Source organism: Rana temporaria, chromosome 5 (genome assembly GCF_905171775.1).
Source record: "Rana temporaria chromosome 5, aRanTem1.1, whole genome shotgun sequence".
NCBI lineage: Eukaryota > Metazoa > Chordata > Amphibia > Anura > Ranidae > Rana > Rana temporaria.
Window position 1 is genome coordinate 377,693,855 of NC_053493.1, and position 21,638 is coordinate 377,715,492.

Sequence of the window (21,638 nt, forward strand, 5' to 3'; positions counted from 1 at the left end):
TATTCATTTCAGAAAAAGGGACTGGGGAATCTGTGCCCTTAGTCCCTTTCTCTGTCTTAAAAGGGAGATGTCAGAGGTCTTATAAAGACCCCTGATATCTCTCCAAAGACCCCCAACAGGGCTGATTAAAAAATAAATAAAAAAATTGCAATAAATATTTTTTTTTTTTAATAAATAAAAATAAAATGTAAATAAAAAATATAAAAAAAACACACTGACAATCCACCCCCCCTAAAAAACACACAAAAACAACTAAAACAAAAAAAATCACTTTAAAAAAAATTAAAAACAATTGTAAAAAAAAAATACATACTGTCACATGACATTAAAAAAAAGTATCGGTAATCGGTATCGGCGATGACTTGAAAAAAAGTATCGGTACTTGTACTCGGTCTCAAAAAAGTGGTATCGGGACAACCCTAGTTAAAATACTGTATGTGCACTCGCTACCCCATCATTGCACTCATGTCTGGTAAGCGCTACACTTTTCAGGGTACAGAAAAATGCTTTTCATGGGTCACCTGAGCTAATCTCAGATCACAGTCTGAAAAACCTTTTAAAAGTTACCCATTCTGTTCCAAAAATATGTAGAAACACAGTGCCAGATGCTTGAGGCGCCTCAAAAACCCTAAGGCCCCTTTCACACATGCTTTTTCATCCATCCGTTTGCGGATGAAAAAGGGACATACATTGGTCCCAATGAAATTGCGGGTGTCAGCGGATGAACATGCGCTGACACCGGTAATCGTCCGCCTCCGCAAAGATCCGATTTTGCAGACGGAAGAAAACCCTATTTTTTCTTCCGTCTGCAGAGCGGATCGGGTGAACACGGACATACTTTCCGTGTTCATCCGATCCCCCCATAGGGGAGAGCGGAGAAAAGACAGGGCGGTGTACAGGGCGCTGTACAGTGTGCGAGGACCACCCTGTCATCCGCCGGCTCAGCGGGGATCAACAGAGCGATCCCCGCTGAGCTTACGGAGCATACGGAGGCGGATCATTACTGATCCACCACTTGTGAAAGGGGCCTAAAGCACATAAGAAAGGGGGGGGTGGTTGCTTTTTTTTTATTTTACTTTTATATCAATAGAATAGAAATTATGATTCTACTTTGCACCAATTGTAGAAGTAGAGTTCTGGTCATTGCTAAGTTCTTCATGGTTCTAAAAATATGTGTTTGCATCTCCAGTGTTTGGACTACTAGATCCATCAGACAAACATCTCTAGAAAACAATGATAATGTTCTGAAAAATGGATCAACCGTCATTATTCCTGCAGGTAAAAATTAAAAAAATATTTTCCCAAACCAAATACCGGTACTTAACGTATATACACAAGTATAAGCCGACCCGAATATGAGCCGAGGCACCTAATTTTACCACAAAAAAATGGGAAAACTTATTGACTCGAGTAGAAGCCTCGGGTGTCTATCTGCATGTCTCATTGTGACTCACTTTGCCTCACTATGTCCATGTGCATGCCTCACTGTGTCCATGCCTCACTGTGTCCATGCCTCACCGTGTCCATGACTAGACTGATGTTTAACATGAAAGTCTATGGAAGGGGTGCCCGGCTTTGAAAAATCAGCAGGGCTTTTTTTCTCAGACAATATGTGCAGGAACTCCCCCTTTCCGAGTCACCCCTTTTCTTCGCCCCTACCCACCTCTCAGTACCGTCCCTTTTAGACAATATAGAACCAAGTATCATTTTGTGGTGCAGCAATAGATCCCCCTAACAACAATAGACCACCCACAACAAAATAGACTCCCAGCAGCATCAACAGATCTCCACACAACCAGCATTAATTTACTCTCTGGCTGCCATCAACAATAGACCCCTCTCACAATAGTAAATCTATTTCAGCAACAACTGACCCCCCAGCAACATAAGACCCCCCCAGCAACAATAGACCCCCCCTGCAAAAATAGATCCCCGCCCCCTGCAAAAATAGATCGCCCGCAGTGAGCATCAATACCCTGCAGAACACCCCAGCACCCCTTGCTATTACATACAGTCAGTCCAGGAGGTGCCAGAACTGTGTTCCCCCGCGTTCCTGCTGAAAAAAAGCCCTGAAAATCTGTGTTTCCCAGCCGTAGGTCCCAAACAACCAACTTTGCACACTTGTAGAGGAGAAATGCGGCTACATGTGTGCCAAGTTTCAGGTTCAGGGGACCTACAACTGCCCAGGACCAGGTCCCCAAATTCACCAGAGAAATTACTGTTTAACATAATAGTCTATGGAAGGGGTGCCCGGGTTTGAAAAATCGGTGCGCCCCGGCCGTAGGTCCCTCAGATAACAACTTGTAGAGGAAGAGTGGGGCTACTTGTGTGCCAAGTTTTCAGCTGGTACCGGGTCCCCAAAGTCCAGGAGATCAGGCACAAATGGTCACTCAAGTATAAGCCAAGGGGTGCATTTTCAGCACACAAAAAATGTGCTGAAAAACTCAGCTTAAACTCGAGTATATACGGTACTATTTTTATATTGAAGCATTTCTATATCTGATTGTATTGAGTTTTTTCCTACATAGAGGTCAGGTTGATGTTTGAATAGAAAGAGGACTGTCATGCCGCGTACACACAATCGGAATTTACAACAGCAAAAGTTCAATGTGAGCTTTTGGTCAGAAATTCCGATCGTGTGTACGCTCTATCAGACATTTGCTGATGGAATTTTCGACAACAAATGTTTGAGAGCTGGTTCTCAATTTTTCCGACAACAAAAGTTCTTGTCAGAAATTCTGATCGTCTATGCAATTCCGACGCACAAAAATCCACGCATGCTCGGAATCAAGCAGAAGAGCCGCACTGCCTATTGAACTTAATTTTTCTGGGCTCGTTGTATGTGTTGTACGGCACCGCGTTCTTGGCGATTGAAATTTCCGACAATGTTTGTGTGACCGTGTGTATGCAACACAAGTTTGAGCCAACATTCGGTCAGAAAAAAATCCACGGTTTTGTTGTCGGAATGTCCGATCGTGTGTACGCGGCATCAGTATACAGACACATGGCTTTGATGTGACCAGTCCAAATTCCCATCAGCTGTGCTTGTTTCAAGAGGATACTAACGCTGATGTATTATCTGAAAACTTAGTGTACATCACTAGATAGTTCTGAAAATGGGATATATGGAGTTTATCTAAGCTATGTCTGGTTGGTTTACATATTTATTAAGTTGTGATAAGGCATTTTTGTGATTGGTAAAGTTAAAACCAACTGGAGCATGGATAAATTCACAGGATCCTGTGCCCTGGTACTTTGCTAATTAATCAGTGAGATTCACTTACACTGTTGTTAAAAGCTCCCTCAACTAGACATGTGCACTGGCGAAAAAGTTGTTCTCTTTCGTTTCATTTTTGTTTTTTTCTGAAATTCGTAAATTCCGATTTTGGAATTTCCAAATTTAGAATTTTGGAATTTCCGATTTTGGAATTTTCAGATTTTGGAATTTTTAGATTTAGAAATTTTGGAAATTTTGGAAATTTGGAATTCGAAAATCTTGAAAAAAGGAAATCAGTAAAATTTGAAATAATAACCAACTATTAACTATGAAATTATACTGTAGGTACTGGAATTTCCTTTCGAATTTGGCTGTTAGTGAATGTAACGAATACAAATTTATCTGAAGTTACGAATTATCTCAAATGACGAATGCCGCGTCTAAACAATTGGAATGGAACAAATTAATAATACGAATAATAATAAAATGTTTTATTATTATTTATTATTAGATCGTTACGTTACATTCGTTTAGATACAGCATTCGTTATTTTGGAAAATTCGTATCTTCGGATAAATTCGTATTTGTTACGTTCATAAACAGACAAATTTGAAAGGAAATTCCAATACCTGTAATTTAAAAAAGTTATAGTTATCATTAGGTAGTTATTTCAGATTTTGTTTTTTTTTTAATTTTCGGATTTTCATTCTTTAAAATTTTCAGGTTTTCATTCTTTAAAATTTTCGGATTTTCATTTTTATTTACCAATTTTAGAATTTTAAAGTTTCCAAATTTCATAATTTCAAATTTCCGAAAGTTTGAATTTCCCAATTTCGAATTTTCGAATTTCCACATTTCCAAAATTTCGATTTTCCAAAATTCTAATTTCCAAACTATGAATTTTTGAATTTCAGAATTCTCAAATTTCCGAAATTCAATATTTCGGAAATTCGAAAATTCGGGAATTCATAAATTTCGGAATTAAATAATTTGTCAAATCCGTTAAAATTCGGAACTAAACTAATTGCACATGTTTACTCCAAATCATAAACCCTAATTTCTGACATCAGCCCTATCTAGTGAGCATAACATTTTTAAGCTGTTCCTGCCCCTTCCCCAGCTGGGTACTCCAGTGAGTGCTGAAGGGGCAGAGAAGAGAGCAGTAATTGACAGTCACACTTCTCTGCTCTGCGAGTACCCAAGAACTGAGCAATCAGTGTCACGTGATTACTCAGTTCTCAGGCTTAGGCCTGGTGAGGGACAGCTTGCAGCATCAGACCGATGCTGCAGTAGGTCTCCTTTGGGATTGTTTAATACTTAAATATGTTGCTTCTAAATTAAAGAAGGTTGATTTATCTCTAGTTGGCTGTGTGAAGAAAAACATGAACCACTGCTGGGACACATAATAGATTGGTAACCATGTTCTTTTCCGTCTTTTCCAGGCAAGTGGATTATAGCAGAAATAGACTTCCTCTATGTGGATAAACTTATCATTTATGGTGTTTTGGAGTTAAGAAATGTCACAGACAACTCAACAGTGGGATCAGCACCCTCCTTTAAAACATCGGTCCTGAGTGCCAACTATATATCTATACAGGTAAGGAACTGACCACTCACTTATAGGGGTTTCTGTGCAATTCAGAAGCAGAACAGAGACATCCTTCCATTCCTATCAAGAGTTTGTGGACACCTTACCATCACACCTACCTATTAGTCAATCAAGTAAAGAATAACCAAGTCAAATATACACTCAAATTATAAAAAAATAATACTCTCTCTTTATTCTTGAAATTGTTTATTGTAGCATTATATAGGCTATTCATGGAAAGCACTCTATTTACTACAACCCCAATAAAACAGAAATTGTCTAAACAATTATACCCAATGCTAAAGTGCATTAAACAAAACACATAGGGGCAGATCCACAAAAGAATTACGCCGGCGTATCTCTTTATACGCCGCGTAATTTCAAATTTTGCGCGTCGTATCTTTGTTTTGTATCCACAAAACAAGATACAACGGCATCTCGGATTGATCCGACAGGCGTACGTCTTAGTACGCCGTCGGTTCTCAGGTGCATTATTTCGGCGGCCGCTAGGTGGCGTTTCCGTCGATTTCCACGTCGAGTATGCAAATTAGCTATTTACGGCGATCCACGAAAGTACATCCGGCCGTCGCTTTTTTTTACGTTGTTTGCGTTCTGCTTTTTCCGGCGTATAGTTACCCCTGCTATACGTACTCAATGTTAAGTATGGCCGTCGTTACCCCTGCTATACGTACTCAATGTTAAGTATGGCCGTCGTTCCCACCTCTCATTTTGAATTTTTTACGTTGTTTGCGTAAGTCGTTCGCGAATAGGGATTTGCGTAGAATGACGTCACCGTCGTAAGCATTGGCTTGTTCCGGTTTAATTTCGAGCATGCGCACTGGGATACCCCCATGGACGGCGCATGCGCAGTTAAAAAAAACGTTGTTTACGTCGGGTCGCGACGTATTTATATAAAACACACCCCCATCACATCCATTTGAATTCCGCTCCCTAATGCCACCAAAGATACACTACGCCGCCGTAACTTACGGCACGAATTCTTTGAGGATTAAAAAAATAAAAATAAGTTACGGCGGCGTAGTGTATCTTAGATACGCTACGCCCGGCGGAGAGAAGCGCCGATCTACGTGGATCTGCCCCATACTGTATATATACAGTAAATGTATACTTAAAGCGGAGGTTCACCCGCACATGACACTATTTCCCCCTAGATGGATGCTCGTTTTGTCTAGGGGAATCGGCTAGTTGTTTTAAAATATGATCCGTACTTACCGTTTACGAGATTGCATCTTCTCTGCCGCTTCCGGGTATGGGCTGCGGGACTGGGCGTTCCTATTTTGATTGACAGTCTTCCGAGAGGCTTCCGACGGTCGCATCCATCGCGTCACGATTTTCCGAAAGAAGCCGAACGTCGGTGCGCAGGCGCAGTATAGAGCCGCACCGACGTTCGGCTTCTTTCGGCTACTAGTGACGCGATGGATGCGACCGTCGGAAGCCTCTCGGAAGACTGTCAATCAAGAAGGAACGCCCGCTCCCGAAGACCCATACCCGGAAGCGACGGAGGAGATGCATCTCGAAAACGGTAAGTACGGCTCATATTTTAAAACAACTAGCCGATTCCCCTAGACAAAACAAGCATCCATCTAAGGGGAAAACATAAAAAAAAACATAATTGGGTGAACTCCCGCTTTTAGGCCCCATACACACGATAGAATCCATCCGCTGAAAAATCCCAGCAAATGGGTTTCAGCGGATAGATCCTGTGTACACTCCAGCGGATCTGTTTCCGCGGATATTTCTCCCCTGGGATGGATTCCAGCAGATCAAATATTTGCTGACATGCTAAACAAATCTATCTGCTGGAATCCATCCCAACGGAAGGATCCGCTGGTCTGTATAGACTCCATCCGTCCGAAGGGATCCCCCGCATGCGTCGTAATGATTCGACGCATGCGTGGAATTCCTTATATGACAGCGTCGCGCACGTCGCCACGTCATAATCGCGACGACGGCGCGACACGTCATCGCCAGAGGATTTCGGCGCGGATTTCAATGCGATGGTGAGTACACTCCATCGCAGAGAAATCCGCTGAAATCCTCGAGAGGATTTATCCGCGGAAACGGTCCGCTGGACCGTATTCGCGGATAAATCCTCTCGTGTGTATGGGGCCTAAGAGCTTAAACGTGTAAGCATGCAACATCATGGCTATCATAAACTGAATATTATTAATGTCTTGGCAACAGCGCCATCCAATTAAATGCATCTGACTATCCTGCAGACAATATACTTCTCATAAATACATCTCACATTTGCATACTGGTTATCAGTCTTCAAAAATGGTTATAAGAGGTGTTTATGGGACAGACTAGGTCGTAGTTAGTATATAAAATCATATTGTTCACTAAAAGGTGATTGCAAGAAGACCCTATACAAAACATACTCTGTACTGTATTGGCGCCAATATCCATACTCTTGCCATATAGGGAACTAATGCATATATTCCCAATGTAATCATGTTTCTGACACCCAGGACAGAACAGACAACCATATCTTATGCTGTACATAGGTTTCTTCTGAGTATTCATCTGGCAATACTGTGAGTGTTCTGTGACCCATGCCAAGTGTATATAATCTTGGCGGTCATATCTTTATCGCTCACCCAGAACTCACAGCCCAACCAAGCATTGCATTTGGGGGAGTTCTATAGTGTGATATTAAAGGTGGCGCAGATGCATGGTCTTCCAAACATTAAGCAATGTCTAATAATCATGATGCATCTGAGTGCCAAATTCAACGCACACTCGTAGCCACACTAAGTCCCTGAAGAGTGATGTAAATCAATGTCACATGGGATGATGCGTTTCTACCCAGAGCTTTATTAGGATCTACCTATATGACCAAAAGTATGTGGACATATGTGGATAATGCAATTGCATCAGACTTTTCCGTGGATTTTGGTCTGAAAGGCGTTGGCCGTAAACTTGTTCTGCATACACACGGCTCATTTTCAGCCAACATTCACCAAACCACGTTTTGTTTCAGCTCTTTACCGCCACCCTTTGGGCAACTTCTGCTATTGTTGTCTGATGTTTAGCATTGGTTCAGAGCATGCATATTTGTACTTTGGATTTTAGTTGGATGGACTTGCAAACACACGATCGGATAATCCGGCGTAACTGATTTATTGCCAGACAGTTGGTGAGCAAGAACAGCCAACATTTGTCTTATGGAGCATACACACAGTTTGATTATTCTACACAACATGTCCATCAGACAATTATGCCCATAAAATTGGATCGTGTGTACGGGCCTTTACACATCAAGACTTTCCATATTGTAAAATTTGAGTGTTAGCCGGCCAGATGTTTTACTCCTTGTGTACAATTACAGTGAGAAATGAAATTATTGAATGGTGAGATGTTGCCTCACTACCCACCTAAATCTACGTGTAGATTTTTTAACTTATATCTGGACTAACCCTACGCGAGTCAGATATTCTAGAGGGTTCAGGTATCATTCATGTTTTTATTGGCTTTTTTTCAGGGTGGAATGTTAATAGCAGGAACAGAGACTGACCCATTTCAAGGAGAACTACGTATTGTATTAAGAGGAAGCCATTCAACTCCAGAATTACCATTGCCAAATGGACCAAATCAGGGATCAAAAGTTCTAGGTAAGTACAAAATGGCAAATATATCGCTGAATAACTTTCAATTTCACATACTGACTTGTTTTTCAAGTTGCAGCATATCAACACATGTTGGAATCCTTTTTCTTTTGTAGGTGTATTTGGAGAACTTGATCTTCATGGACTTCCACGTGTTGTATATAGGACTAAGCTGGCAAATACGGCACCAGCTGGATCGAAATATATCATCCTAGCAGAGCCTGTGGACTGGCAGGTATTCTGAATGATCATTGGCACAGATGACACTTAAAATAGAACTAAAAGCAAAACTTTTTTTCATCTTGGTGATAACCCCTGTCAGTTTTATTTTGTCCCATCAGGAGATTTCCCTTCACTTCCTGTTCCATAGCCAAAACAGGAAGCGAGAGGAAATCCCTTCAAGGTGAAGAAATCCCTGGTTGTCACCAGAACTAGTGTCCCCATTGAAAGATTTTTCCTCTTTTTCCTCTTCTAGGGACAGCCCAAAATGTTGGTTTTTCATTTACTTTCACTAAAATTGATAAACATGACAAATAGGGTGAATTTCCCTATCGGGGTCACAGATGGCAAATAAAGAACTGACAGGAATTCTAATTCGCTCTCTACTATCCAAACAAAACAAAAAAGTTTTGCCTTTAGCATACCTCCTAACTTAATATGCTAAATATTGGGTGTGGCTTTATGGTCTGATTATGAGCATTAAATAAACACCAGCTAGGAATTATGCCAAATTACATTCACCCACCGTACACACTGTCCCACCTTCCCTACACACTTCCTGTCTTTATACATTGACCCCCTGTATACAATGCCCCTGTTTTTTCTTGTACACACTATCCCCCTTCCTGTAAACACTGCCCCCTGTCATAAATGCCTCTCCCGGCTTGTCAGCGGCCTGTATGTATGCCTACATTGCAAGTCTCCCGCGGGCAACATTTGACTTCGGGCTCCCAGACACCCGCGAGCGCAGGGCGATCTCCTGGCTAGGCCTGTCACCTAGCCACAGACAGACAGAGCAGCCGATTGGAGTACGGCCGCTCTGTCTGTGGCTGAGTGACAGGTGGATGCAAGGCGCTGTGAGCTAAGGCAGAGGGGGGAGGGGGGCAACCCATATTGCTGGGCTGCTGCATGGGTACTTTTTTTGTGGGTCAGTCTGGCTGATTCAGCAGGGAAGCAGGGGGTGGGCGGAGGCAGATAGAAGACTGTGATCTGCAGGCTGTAGCAATTAAAATAAAATAAAACTTTTCCCAGCCAAGCAGACTTTTTCTCCACTTTCGGGAGCCACTGCGCAGTGATCTCCTGTGCGACAAGTACATGACAGTCCTGGTCTGCCCCGGCGGATTGATATAGAAGAGACAGAGTCTGTCATGTACAATCGAATATTCCCTGGATCAACTTCACCAATAAAGTGTTAGGCCCAGATTCACTAAAGAGATACGACAGCGTTTCTCCTGATACGCCGTCGTATCTCTGTTTTACGGTCTTCCTAACTATGCGACTGATTCATAGAATCAGTTACGCATAGTTAGCCCTAAGATCCGACAGGTGTAATTGTTTTACACTGTCGGATCTTAGGATGCAATACCGCGGCCGCCGCTGGGGGGAGTTCGCGCCGTAAACCAGCGTCGGGTATGCAAATTAGGAGTTACGGCGATCCACGACGGTTTTTCGTGTTCGCTACGTCGCTGCTAGTCTAGTTTTTCATCGCAAAGTTAGTCCTCGTTTTTGGTGCCCTAACTTTACAAAGCACACGTATGTGCTGTATAAAGTATGGCCGTCGTTCCCGCGTCGAAATTTAAAAATGTTTCCTTCTTGCGTAAGACGTCCGGGAATACGGAAGTACGCTACGCACGTCGCCGTTCAAAAAAATGATGTCACTTCGCGCAAAGCACGGCGGGAAATTCAAAAGGGAGCATGCGCAGTATCAGGAGAAACGCTGTCGTATCTCTTTAGTGAATCTGGGCCATTATGTATATTTAGGAAAGAATCCAGGCCTTTCTTAAAACAATCTATAGATCTGACCAGAACCAGCTCTTGAGGAAGTCTAGTCCACATTTTCACAGCTCTGATGCCGCGTACACACCATCACTTTATGTGATGAAAAAAAACGACACTTTCTGTGAAGTAAAAAATGACGTTTTTGAAACTTCAATTTTAAAAGACGAAGTTGCCTACACACCATCGTTTTCTCACAATGATCTTGCAAAGTGAGGTTACGTTCCACCACGTTTTTCCATTGAAGCTTGCTTCATAAGTAGCTTCTGGGCATGCGTGGATGAAAAAACGTCTTAGAAAACGAAGTTTTTTGCTACACACGGTCAATTTCTGTGAAGTAAAAAGTGCACTTTTGAAAAACGACACATAAAATTGAAGCATACTTCAATTTTTTTTGGTCGTTTTTTACAAGACATAAAACTACGTTTTCCCCCACACACAGTCAATTAAAGTGACGTTTTTAAAAACGTCATTTTTTTTCATCACATGAAGTGATGGTGTGTACGCGGCATTACTGTGAAGACGCCTTTCTGTATTTGAAGATTAAATCTCTTTTCTTCCAGACGTAAACAGTGCTCCCTTGTACCTTAGAGTGGTAGTAAACTTACTATTTTGACTTCTACCTACAGGAAAGCCTATAATAAGACTTACCTGTAGGTACAGAGAATATCCTGTACTTGCACTGTTTAGGAAATATTCACTTTGTATGCAGCCAGTGATGACACCGGCACATTCCCTCTGAAGGTCTGGCATACCATGCCAGATCTTCAGAGCTTGTAACGTAAACGAGGGCTCCCGCACGTATACGTAGGAGTGACAACATGGCGGCCGCCGGTCACTCATGTAGCCAGAGGCCACAAACCTGGAAGGAAGACAATGTGAATATGGAAGCTCTGTCAGCGGTGACAGCGTGCCGCTGGAGGGCTTTGTTTTAAGGTAAGTCTTGCATAACTCATTGTTATAAAAAATGCACTATATATGAATGGAAACATGTGAAAATAAATACAGTTAGGTATAAAAGTGAAATAAAACGATTCCTATTTATTGTGTGTAGCAGCCTGCTCCTGTTGGGTTGGCGCTGCTTTAAATTTAGGGGGAAGTCTAAGAGTTAGTTGACTCAGACATACTGTATGTGATTTTGAGCAAATTTGGCTTCTGTTCCAGCCATGGCTGTGCTGTGAGTGACCACTGTTGTTCGCCTGGGGTGTCTTTCATACTCCAGGCCAAGGGTGGCAGCAGCTAGGTCAAGGTGATTTGAGTATTTCCCCTTGGCAGCCAATCAGTGGGGGTTGATCGCTGTGCATGCTGGGTAGGGGTACTTAGGAGACAGACGTCATTAGACAGGGGTTGTCGATCCTGATCTGTTGTCCCACCATCCCGTGTGTGGTCCTCCTGGCCGGGGGTGCTTGTTCCTGTAATCCTGGCTTTGGATCATGCTGGTCCGGGGTTGTGATCTTCTAAGTTATCCCAGTAAGCTGATTGGGTCTACGCTTTTAAGGGTAATCCTGTGCTGTCCGTCCTGGAGGGTGTCTCAAGAGAGGCCTTGAACTTCATCGAAGGACGCACCGTTTACTGAGAGGCTTGATGGTGATCGCCTGTCAGTTTCAAGTCCTGCAAGAAGTTAATCTGGAGAGATCCGGGTGCTGAATCCTGTGCTACGATAATTCCAGACCAAAAGTACCTCCATCTGTGGGAAGGTCTGTGGCAGAGACTGTACTATTTTTCCATGCAACATTCTGGCTAGGCTAGTGAGAGAGGCCTATCCGGGTACCCACAAAAAACAAAAGAACAAAAGCTGGACAGCCGCACTCCAAAATTTTCTTTAAAAGAGATGTCTTTATTTTCAACTGTGCATACAGTCACTGCAAGCCCACAAAAATCAGTATGGCCAACGTTTCGTACTGGCGTCAGTGCTTAGTCATGGCTACCCACTCTGGCTAGAGTGGCGACGAAAGCTGTGTTGCTGGAAGCAGGAGTGTTTCCCGACTGAATTAATACACCTGAACCTATTTACCTGTTACCCTTCCACCCCTTCAACCACTTATTTTATTATTTTACCAAGTTCAGCAAATAAATCTTTAAAAAGGAAGTGCACAGTGTCGACATTGAACTTTCTCTACTCTCATTACCCTGGACAAGGAGAAAATAGAAGTAACATGCCACCCGAAAATATCCAGCAGCTCCTCCGGGGGGTAGTGCTACATGTGTTTGGGTTGAATCTCAGAATTAGGGCCGAAACAACTAATCGATTAATCGTCAACTAATCGATTATGAAATTAATTGATTACCATTTTCATAATCGATTAATCGGCCAGTAACATAATGGGGTTAAAAAAAAGCCCTTTATAGTACAGAAAAGCGCAAATCGCTACTGTAAATATTACTTTCAGTGTCAGACAGTAAAAAATGAACCCCTTACAGTAGCGATTATTTGCGTTTTTTGTACTAATGTTAGTTTTTTTAACCCCATTATGTTACTAAACATCTCAGGTCTGGGTCACACCTCTGTTTTCAGGTGTTTTTTTGCAGAAACACACTACAGTTCATTTACATGGTTTCCTATGGGACACGTTCACATCCATGATTTGTTCAGCTGCTGTGTATTTGGAAAGGGCAAGGACTTTTTTTTAAAAGCAAAACAATGCTATTTTGTTTTTTTGGTTCAATATACTTCAATGGAAAAGCTACAGAAAAGCATGTAATGCATTTTTGCGGCAATTTGTGTTTTTTAATCTGCCCAACAACAAATTGGCCCAAAAAAATGTAAAAAATGCAAATTGCCGCAAAATTCCTTTTTTTCTAAGGTTATTAATCGATTAACCTCCCTGGCGGTATGATTCTTTCAGAAAAAACATGCTGAAAGCGATACCATTATTTGCAAGGAAATTTGGCGTTTTATACTGTAGGTCTGTAATTTTTAGAAATAACTCACTTAAATCTGACCAAACAAGATTCTAATAGGCATCCCGGGTATGACATTTTTTTAAACAAAATTATAAATTATAATATAATAAATAATTATAAATAATTATAACAAATAATAATATAATTATAATAAAAATTATTCAATAATGTAATCAAATCAAAATCACTGAAATGTGCTCAGTTGCAGAATTGTTGCTGTCATTATTTTTTTTTTTTTATGACGAATTTCCCCACAAATCGCTATCGCTCAATTCTGCAAGTGATTATAATTTATTATCGCTGTTTTTTAGCTGATCTAAAACTATTTTTGACATAAAGGGACACTTTTGGTTGCTATGGACAATCTACAGTTTGCAGGGAGAAAGAAAGGTTTTTATTATATAAAATGACATGTAGGGCACTGGACAGACCACTAGGGACAAGGGGGGTGTGTTTTTTTTACATACAGTACTGTAATCTATAAGATTACAGTATACTGTATGTAATGTGTTTGTTTACTTTTTTGAATTTGGCGCCGTTCTCTGTCCCCGTGCGTCGTAACGTCGCAGGGAACGAAGATCGGCGGCACAGGAGGACACTGTGTGAATCGAGTGAGGTCCCACTCGCTCACACAGCGCGGTGGCATCGCTGGATCCAGGGACAAGGTAAGTAAACACAGTCTGTGCATCCAGCGAGGCAAGCCTGAGTCTGACTCGGGGTTACCGCTCACAGCATGAAAATCTCACCCCGAGTCAGACTCGGGAATACCGCCAGGCAGGTTAATCGAAACAGTAATCGGCCAACTAATCGATTATGAAAATAATCGTTAGTTACAGCCCTACTCCGATTCATAACATAAAAACTGAATCTGAAATGAATTTCGTTACTTTCAGATGCACGCGACTCCATTCTATATCATCCAATGAGCTCATTTATTTTCTCTTTGTGGGTTGGACTAGCAGGGATATAGCTAATCTGCTGAAATAACAAAAGAATAACAGAACTTCCGAAAATATGAATTGATTTAGAACGAATATGTAAAACAAATCCGAATGTACAAAATGAATTTAGAAAACAAATTATTTTAACATAACGATTATGATGAAACAAAATATTTTACTTAACAAATTAAAGCAAAACTTTTCCTACAATGCTTGTTGACACAACGCAAATTTAGGCATATTTAAAACTATAACTAGCCTTCATGGATTGACGCATGAATGAACCCAGATGCTAAGTTCACACCAAAATAAGGTACATACAATGTAGCCTGTAGAAGGGTATTACCCTGTTTCCCCAAAAATAAGACCTACCCTGAAAATAAGACCTAGCGTTATTTTTCAGGAGGGCTGCAATATAAGCCCTACCCTGAAAATAAGCCCTAGTTAAAAATGCTTGTAAAATCCTATAATCCACTCTATTACAGTAGTATATAATGTACAATGTGTGTGTTTCTGTAATATAATTGCGGGGGAAGAGAGCTCTGGCGGGTAACAGAAGCACAAAGCGGCTCTATAACAAAGGTATTTGGCACAATTATATTACAGAAACACATACATTGTACATTATATAATACTGTAATAGAGTGGATTATAGGATTTTACTAGCATTTTAACTTAGTTCACACTGGGGATTCCTGACAGGCAGGGAGGGAGAGGGGGAGAGAAGACATCACATTACATGGTAAGACCTACCCCGAAAATAAGCCCTACTGTGTCTTTTGTTGGCATAATTAATATAAAACCCAGGCTTATTTTTGGGGAAACACGGGTAGCTCACAGCAAGATCTGGAGTTTTACTAATCGGTATACTGGTTATCCCGTTTACAGCTGTTAGTCTTTTTAGCCACATTCATAATTAACAGCACTGTTCACATGTATGTAAAGTTTACCAATACATATTTTTTCATCAGGTCGGTGAGGATATCCTCATCACCACCACCAGTTACAGTGCCTGGCAGACGGAAACCAGGAGGATTATTGATGTGTCACCTGACCAGAGAAACCTCACTTTAAATGTCTCTCTCACTTTTACTCATACAGGTAAGACATGTGACAAGGATTGTTTATTAAATTGCAAAAGTATATTGCTAAACCTCAAACAATCATTGAAAAATACAGCCCACCCTAACAGGTGATCCAACTACATCTAAAGTGGAAGGCATGACCCCTATGCTTAGATCTTGTTCCCAGCACATGATGAAGCTTTTTGAATATCCAAGGAATTCTCATAAAATGTTCTACTTTATTGATATGCAACATTAAAAACAACAGTACGCCTTTTAGCACAATCAAGACCCAGGCAGGTTGTTTTCAACGTTGTAAATAAATAATGCTTGAATATGCTTTTTACTTCTGCTAATTCTCACAGTTGCTTGCCTTCACTGTTCTTTTGATCTTGCACTGCTATTGCTTGCACGCATGCTATTGTGTCTGCAATATAATTAGTGCCTGCATTTTGTAAACTGCCCTGCACATGTGACATCACTATTCTCCCCATGTACATACAACATGGAATCATTAAAGTGGATGCAAACCCGAATTTTTCTTTCTTTATTTTTTGATATCACAATGTAGAGTATAAGATTTCCTATCATCTGTGCCCAGTCTTGCTACAAAGAGTTAATCCAGCTCTGAGCAATCCTCTTTTATTGTTCAGTGAAATAAAACGGACTTACAGAGAAAAACCTTAGTCCGTTCCGCCAACTTGCTGTGAGTGACAGGATATTTACATATCTCATGCACTAGCCTGGAGACAGGCATTATTTTTTAATTCCCACCCCCACTCCTTTTCTGAAAGCGGAGTTCCACCCAAAAGTGGAACTTCCGCTTAATCCACTCCTTGCCCCCTTACATGCCACATTTGGCATGTAATTTTTGAGGGGGGGTAAGGGGGCTTCAGGAGGAGTGGAACATCCTGTCCCACTTCCTCCTTCCGCCCAGGGATGCTAAGGCGATACGTCATATCGCCTTTTGGCGGCCCCTCCCTGTAGGCGATCTCCTGGGACACGTGACAGGTCTCAGGTCGATCGCCTGACCAATCACAGTGTGCTGCGCCGCTCACGCATGCGCAGTGAGTGCCCGGCCGCGAAGCCGAAAGCTGTCACGGCCAGGTACCCACACTAATAATGAAGACCCCGGCCGGAGAGGGGGGGAGAGGAGCAGAGCTCCGGCCGGTGCGTAGCTGGACCGTGGAGCAGGTGAGTGTCTGTTTATTAAAAGCCAGCAGCTACACTTTTGTAGCTGAAAAGCTCACTTTTAATAAACATTAAAAACACCTGGAACTCCCCTCAAAGTCATGTGGTTACTTTTCTGGATTTTGACTGGATGTTAGTGATCATAGCAGAATTTAGTGTAAGGAATTTATAGGAAAAAATGCTTGTTGACAAGGGGAGTGTAGAGGAGGGCGGGGAGTCCACTGACATCACAGCTCCACCCACAGAGCTCCAGACAACAGACCCACCCACAGAATCTGCATTTTTCAGTTCTTATAACAGACAGAGGGGAGACATTTGACAGGTAAGGATACATGCAGGAGGTATGTATATCCTTATAGATCAGCACTATGGCAGTAGTTTAGAAAGGATGAGAGTGGGTTTACATCCACTTTAATGATCTGCTACAAGTGCTTCTATGGATTTGAAGATAAGGAACTGATTGTTTTAGCTCCTGGGCTTAATGCTCAGCTAACAGCCAGCGGTTCCAGATTCAACCCATGCATTGACTAGCCAATGAGTCGCTGATTCCCAGAGCCGTTTTAAAAGAGCATCTTGGGACTCAATGCTCACAATGCCTCTCACCATGGCCACCAACTACTGCACCACCGAGTCATACTTTAGTACACCTTATTTTGTCAACGAGAAACTGTCCCTTGCATGAAGAGACCAGTTGGTTGCATTTACCTGCCATGCAAACAGTTCCCATTACTCACCTGTGCCTTGTCCACAATTTCTTCATTGGTAATGAACTAAGATTAACCAATCAGTAATGACTGGAGATGCTGAGCTTAAGCATTAACTCCATTCAGTGGTTTGTACCATATTTCACTTTTCACCACACATTTGCTTCAGGTGTTCCGTTACTGCAGTGTTTCTCAATTCCTGTCCTCAGGCCCCCCCAACAGGTCAGGTTTTCAGGATTTCCCTCAGATGAAAAGGCTGTGGTGATTACTAAGGCAGTGAAACTGATCAAATCACCTGTGCAAAATAATGGAAATCCTGAAAACCTGACCTGTTGGGGGGGCCTGAGGACTGGAATTGAGAAACACTGCGTTACTGGAATCTCAAAGACTATGGGCCTAATCCCCAAAAAACTGGCGCAACGTAACTTTTTCCATTTAAGTTACACCGCCGCAAAATCTCTAACTAAGTGCCCGATCCACAAAGCACTTACCTAGAAATTTTGAGCGGTGTAACTTAAATCGGGCCGGCGCAAGGCGTTCCTCTTCTCCAGGGGGCGATTACAATTTAAATGAGGCGCGCTCCCGCGCCGGCCGTACTGCGCATGCTCGTGACGTCATTTTCCTGACGTGCATAGCGCAAAATTACGTTACGTCGGGCTTTGTGGATTGCGACGGGACAATAAAGTTGCGTCGGGTAAAAAAAAAGATACGGCGCCATGAAAAAAAAATGTAAATTTAAAAAAAATCGCGTCGCGAGCAAGAAAGGTCTGGTTTTACAAGGTGTAAACAGTTTACACCTTGTAAAATCAGCCCTAATTTTGCGTTAGCAAAATAAAACTTACGGAGAAAAAACGAAGCTGAAAAGCTTTGTGGATCTCCGTAAGTCCTAATTTGCATACCCGAGGCGGCATTTCGACGCGAAATGCCCCCAGCGGCGGATGCGGTACTGCATCCTAAGATCCGACAGTGTAATTCAATTTCACATGTCGGATCTTCGTCCTAACTATGGGAAACTGATTCTGTGGATCAGTTCCATAGTTAGGACCAGGGATACGACGGAGTAACAGCAGTTACTCCGTCGTATCTCTTTTGAGGATTTGGCCCAATATCCTTACTTTTGGTGTTCTCCCCCTTCAGTTCTAGGGGCAAATGACAACTCTTTTATGCACTCTGTGGCCCAGATTCTGAAAGGGCTTACGACGGCGCAACGCCATGTGTGCCGCCGTAAGTCCTAATCTGGGCCGTCGTATCTATGCGACTGATTCTTAGAATCAGTTACGCATAGATAATCATTAGATCTGACAGGCGTAAGGCTCTTACGCTGTCGGATCTTAAATGCAATTTTTTTTTTTCGCCGCTAGGTGTCGCCTCCGGCAGTTTTCCCAATCGAGTATGCAAATTAGCAAAATACGCAAATTCCCGAACGTACGCGCGGTCGACGCAGTGAAGATACGACGTTTACGTTAGATTTGCGACGCGTAAAGTTGCCCCTGCTATATGAGGGGCAACCAATGTTAAGTATGGCCGTCGTTCCCGTGTCGAAATTTAAAAATTTACGTTGTTTGCGTAAGTCGTCCGTGAATGGGGCTGGACGCCATTTACGTTCACGTCGAAACCAATGACGTCCTTGCGACTAAATAAGTATGGGAAATGAATGCAACAATAAATATACAAATCATGGCTCTAAAGTCATATTTGTTAGTCTCGTTTTTTTACAAGGATAATCATACTTGGTGTATTATTTCACGCAGCAAACACCTATCAAGTCCCCAACACAAACCTGACCTACACTCTGGCAGCTGATGTGGCTCTACTCACTAGAAACATCAAGATCATTGGGGAGGATTACCCAGGCTGGTCCAGTGAATCGTTCGGAGCTCGTGTTCTTGTGGGCACATTTTCAGCCAATGGGATGGTCTATAAGGGTAAGCTGAATCTGAATACTGTTCTCTATACACATTTTTAACCTACACCTCCGATCTCCCACCACACAAAAGGCAGCTATTATAAATGTGTGGCTTTTTATTTTACTCTTTGAAGGAAATGCAAGAATATCAAATGTGGAATTCTACCACAGTGGTCAGGAAGGTTACAGAGACCCCACAGACCCCCGCTATTCCTTGGCTTTCCTCAACCTTGGAGAGGTAAGTGTCTTACAGATGTGTCTAAACATATCTACTCTGTGATCTATAGTACTGATTTAAAGGGTTTGTAAAGGAAAACATTTTTTTTTCATAATAAGCATCCTTTACCTGCAGACATTCCTCTTTTCACTTCCTCATTGTTAGTTTTTGCTCAGAAGTTGCTCTATTTCTTCTGTTCACTTCCTGCTTGTCTGATTTTACTGACCACCGTGACGGGAGGGTTTACTGAGGTGGTCAGTAACGTGCTTGCCCCCTCCTGGGAACTACATCTGTGTGGCAGGATGCTCTCTACGTGTTAGGCCCCATACTCACGAGCAAACATGTCTGCTGAAACTGGCCCGCAGGCCAGTTTCAGCAGACATGTTTGGTCGTGTGTGGGCGCGAGCGGGCCGAATTCCAGCAAACATTTGCCCGCCGGGCCTTTTCCCAGCAGACAAATATTCCTGGACTTGTTTTAAAACAGTCCGCTGGAATTCAGCCCGCTCGGACATGTACGGTCGTCAGTACAGACCTACCGTACATGTCCAGGCGCCCGCCGTCCCTCGCATGCGTCGAATGACTTCGACGCATGCGTGGAAGCATTTTAAAGGCGGGCCGCCCACGTCGCCGCGTCATTGTCGCGGCGACACCGCGTCATCGACGCGGCGACACCGCGGACACGCCCCGCGTATTGTTTACGCGCGGACTTCTGTACGATGGTGTGTACAACCATCGTACAGAAGCCCTCTGGCAGACATGTATGGTGGAAACGGTCCGACGGACCGCTTTCACCATACATGTTTGTCCGTGTGTACCCGGCCTTAGAGACCTCAAGGAGGTGTGAATTACTGGGCGTGCCGCAATGCATACTGGGAAATGTAGTTCTTACATGAACGAGCGATGCAAACCAGGAAGTGAATAAGGGAACAGAAACTAGAACGCCGGAGGTGATATAGATGAAGGAATTTAATGGGTATTTACTTGTTTTTTAACAAAATCATTACACTATTCTGTCTGTCTACCTTGCAGACATTAATTTTAGGCAAAAAAAAAAAAAATTCCTTTACAACTCCTTTAAAGTATAACTAAAGGCAAAACATATTTATTTTTTTTCGTTTTGGATAGCGTGGAGAGGGATTAGAACACCTGTCAGGTTTTTTTTTTTGTTAGACCTCTTTCACACTGCGGTGCTTTTCAGGCGTTATAGCGCTATAAATAGCGCCTGCAAAGCACCTGTAAAACGCCTCTCCTCCCACACTGGAGCGGTGCGCCGGCAAGATGCTAAAAAAAAGTCCTGCAAGCAGCATCTTTGAGGCGCTATGGGAGCGGTGTATACTTCAGCTTCCACATAATGCGCACAGACAACTTATTTAGAAGGACAGAAAAAAACAAAAGCAAATGAGTCCCTTTTAGCTTACAGTTTTTTTTACCTTTGATTGTTCTAAGTATGTTTACATTTACATAATGTTGGCTCATTACCATTGCTGGCAGTCTGCTCCAAGCATGCACTATGGCATGGGTGTCCAAACTTTTTTCAAAGAGGGCCAGATTTGATTAAGTGAACATGCGTGAGGGCAGACTATTTTGCCTGACATTCTTTGAACCATTAACATTTGGTCTAAGTGTGTTCGTCTGAGCACTACTACACTGCCCAACATGAATTCTCCTGCCTTTGTGGCTATGTGTGGTGAATAGATGAGCTTGGGCGTGTTATTTGGATATACTGTATTTCTTTTGTGGCCCCAACGAATCCCAGAGCGCTGCTTAGGACTAAGGATGAGCTTGGGCGTGTTATTTGGATATACCGTATTTATTGGCGTATAACACGCACAGGCTTACCATTGCCATGAATGCAGCCTCACCATTGCCATGAATACAGCCTTACCATTGCAACCAATGCAGCCTCACATGTGCCATAAATGCAGCCTTACATGTGCCATGAATGCAGCCTTACATGTGCCATGAATGCAGCCTTACCATTGCAATCAATGCAGCCTTACCATTGCAATCAATGTAGCCTTACCATTGCAACCAATGCAGCCTTACCATTGCAATAAATGCAGCCTCACATGTGCCATGAATGCAGCCTTATCATTGCCATCGGTGCAGCCTGAACAATGCCCATCTGCAGCCTCGGAGGGCAGAGGGAGGGGGCGGGACGAGTGCCGACAGATTACAAACAGGAGAATCTCTTGTTTACACTGTGGCCTCTTTAATACAAAGTCCCGCCTCCTATGATAGACAGAACAGTCGTCCAATGGCATCCCAGGAGACGGGACTTC

At 42.6% G+C, this 21,638-nt stretch overlaps 1 protein-coding gene across 1 annotated transcript in view; it reads left to right on the forward strand.

Annotated features, from left to right (window-relative positions):
• The window catches only part of LOC120941316 (fibrocystin-L-like), a 292,358-nt gene that overhangs the window by 214,701 nt on the left and 56,019 nt on the right, over positions 1-21,638 (forward strand). Inside the window, exons 54-60 of the mRNA XM_040354641.1 lie at positions 1,190-1,278; positions 4,660-4,814; positions 8,311-8,440; positions 8,551-8,669; positions 15,246-15,375; positions 18,985-19,158; positions 19,274-19,377. Coding sequence (XP_040210575.1) covers positions 1,190-1,278; positions 4,660-4,814; positions 8,311-8,440; positions 8,551-8,669; positions 15,246-15,375; positions 18,985-19,158; positions 19,274-19,377 — 901 coding nt within the window. The remainder of the gene's footprint in view (positions 1-1,189; positions 1,279-4,659; positions 4,815-8,310; positions 8,441-8,550; positions 8,670-15,245; positions 15,376-18,984; positions 19,159-19,273; positions 19,378-21,638) is intronic.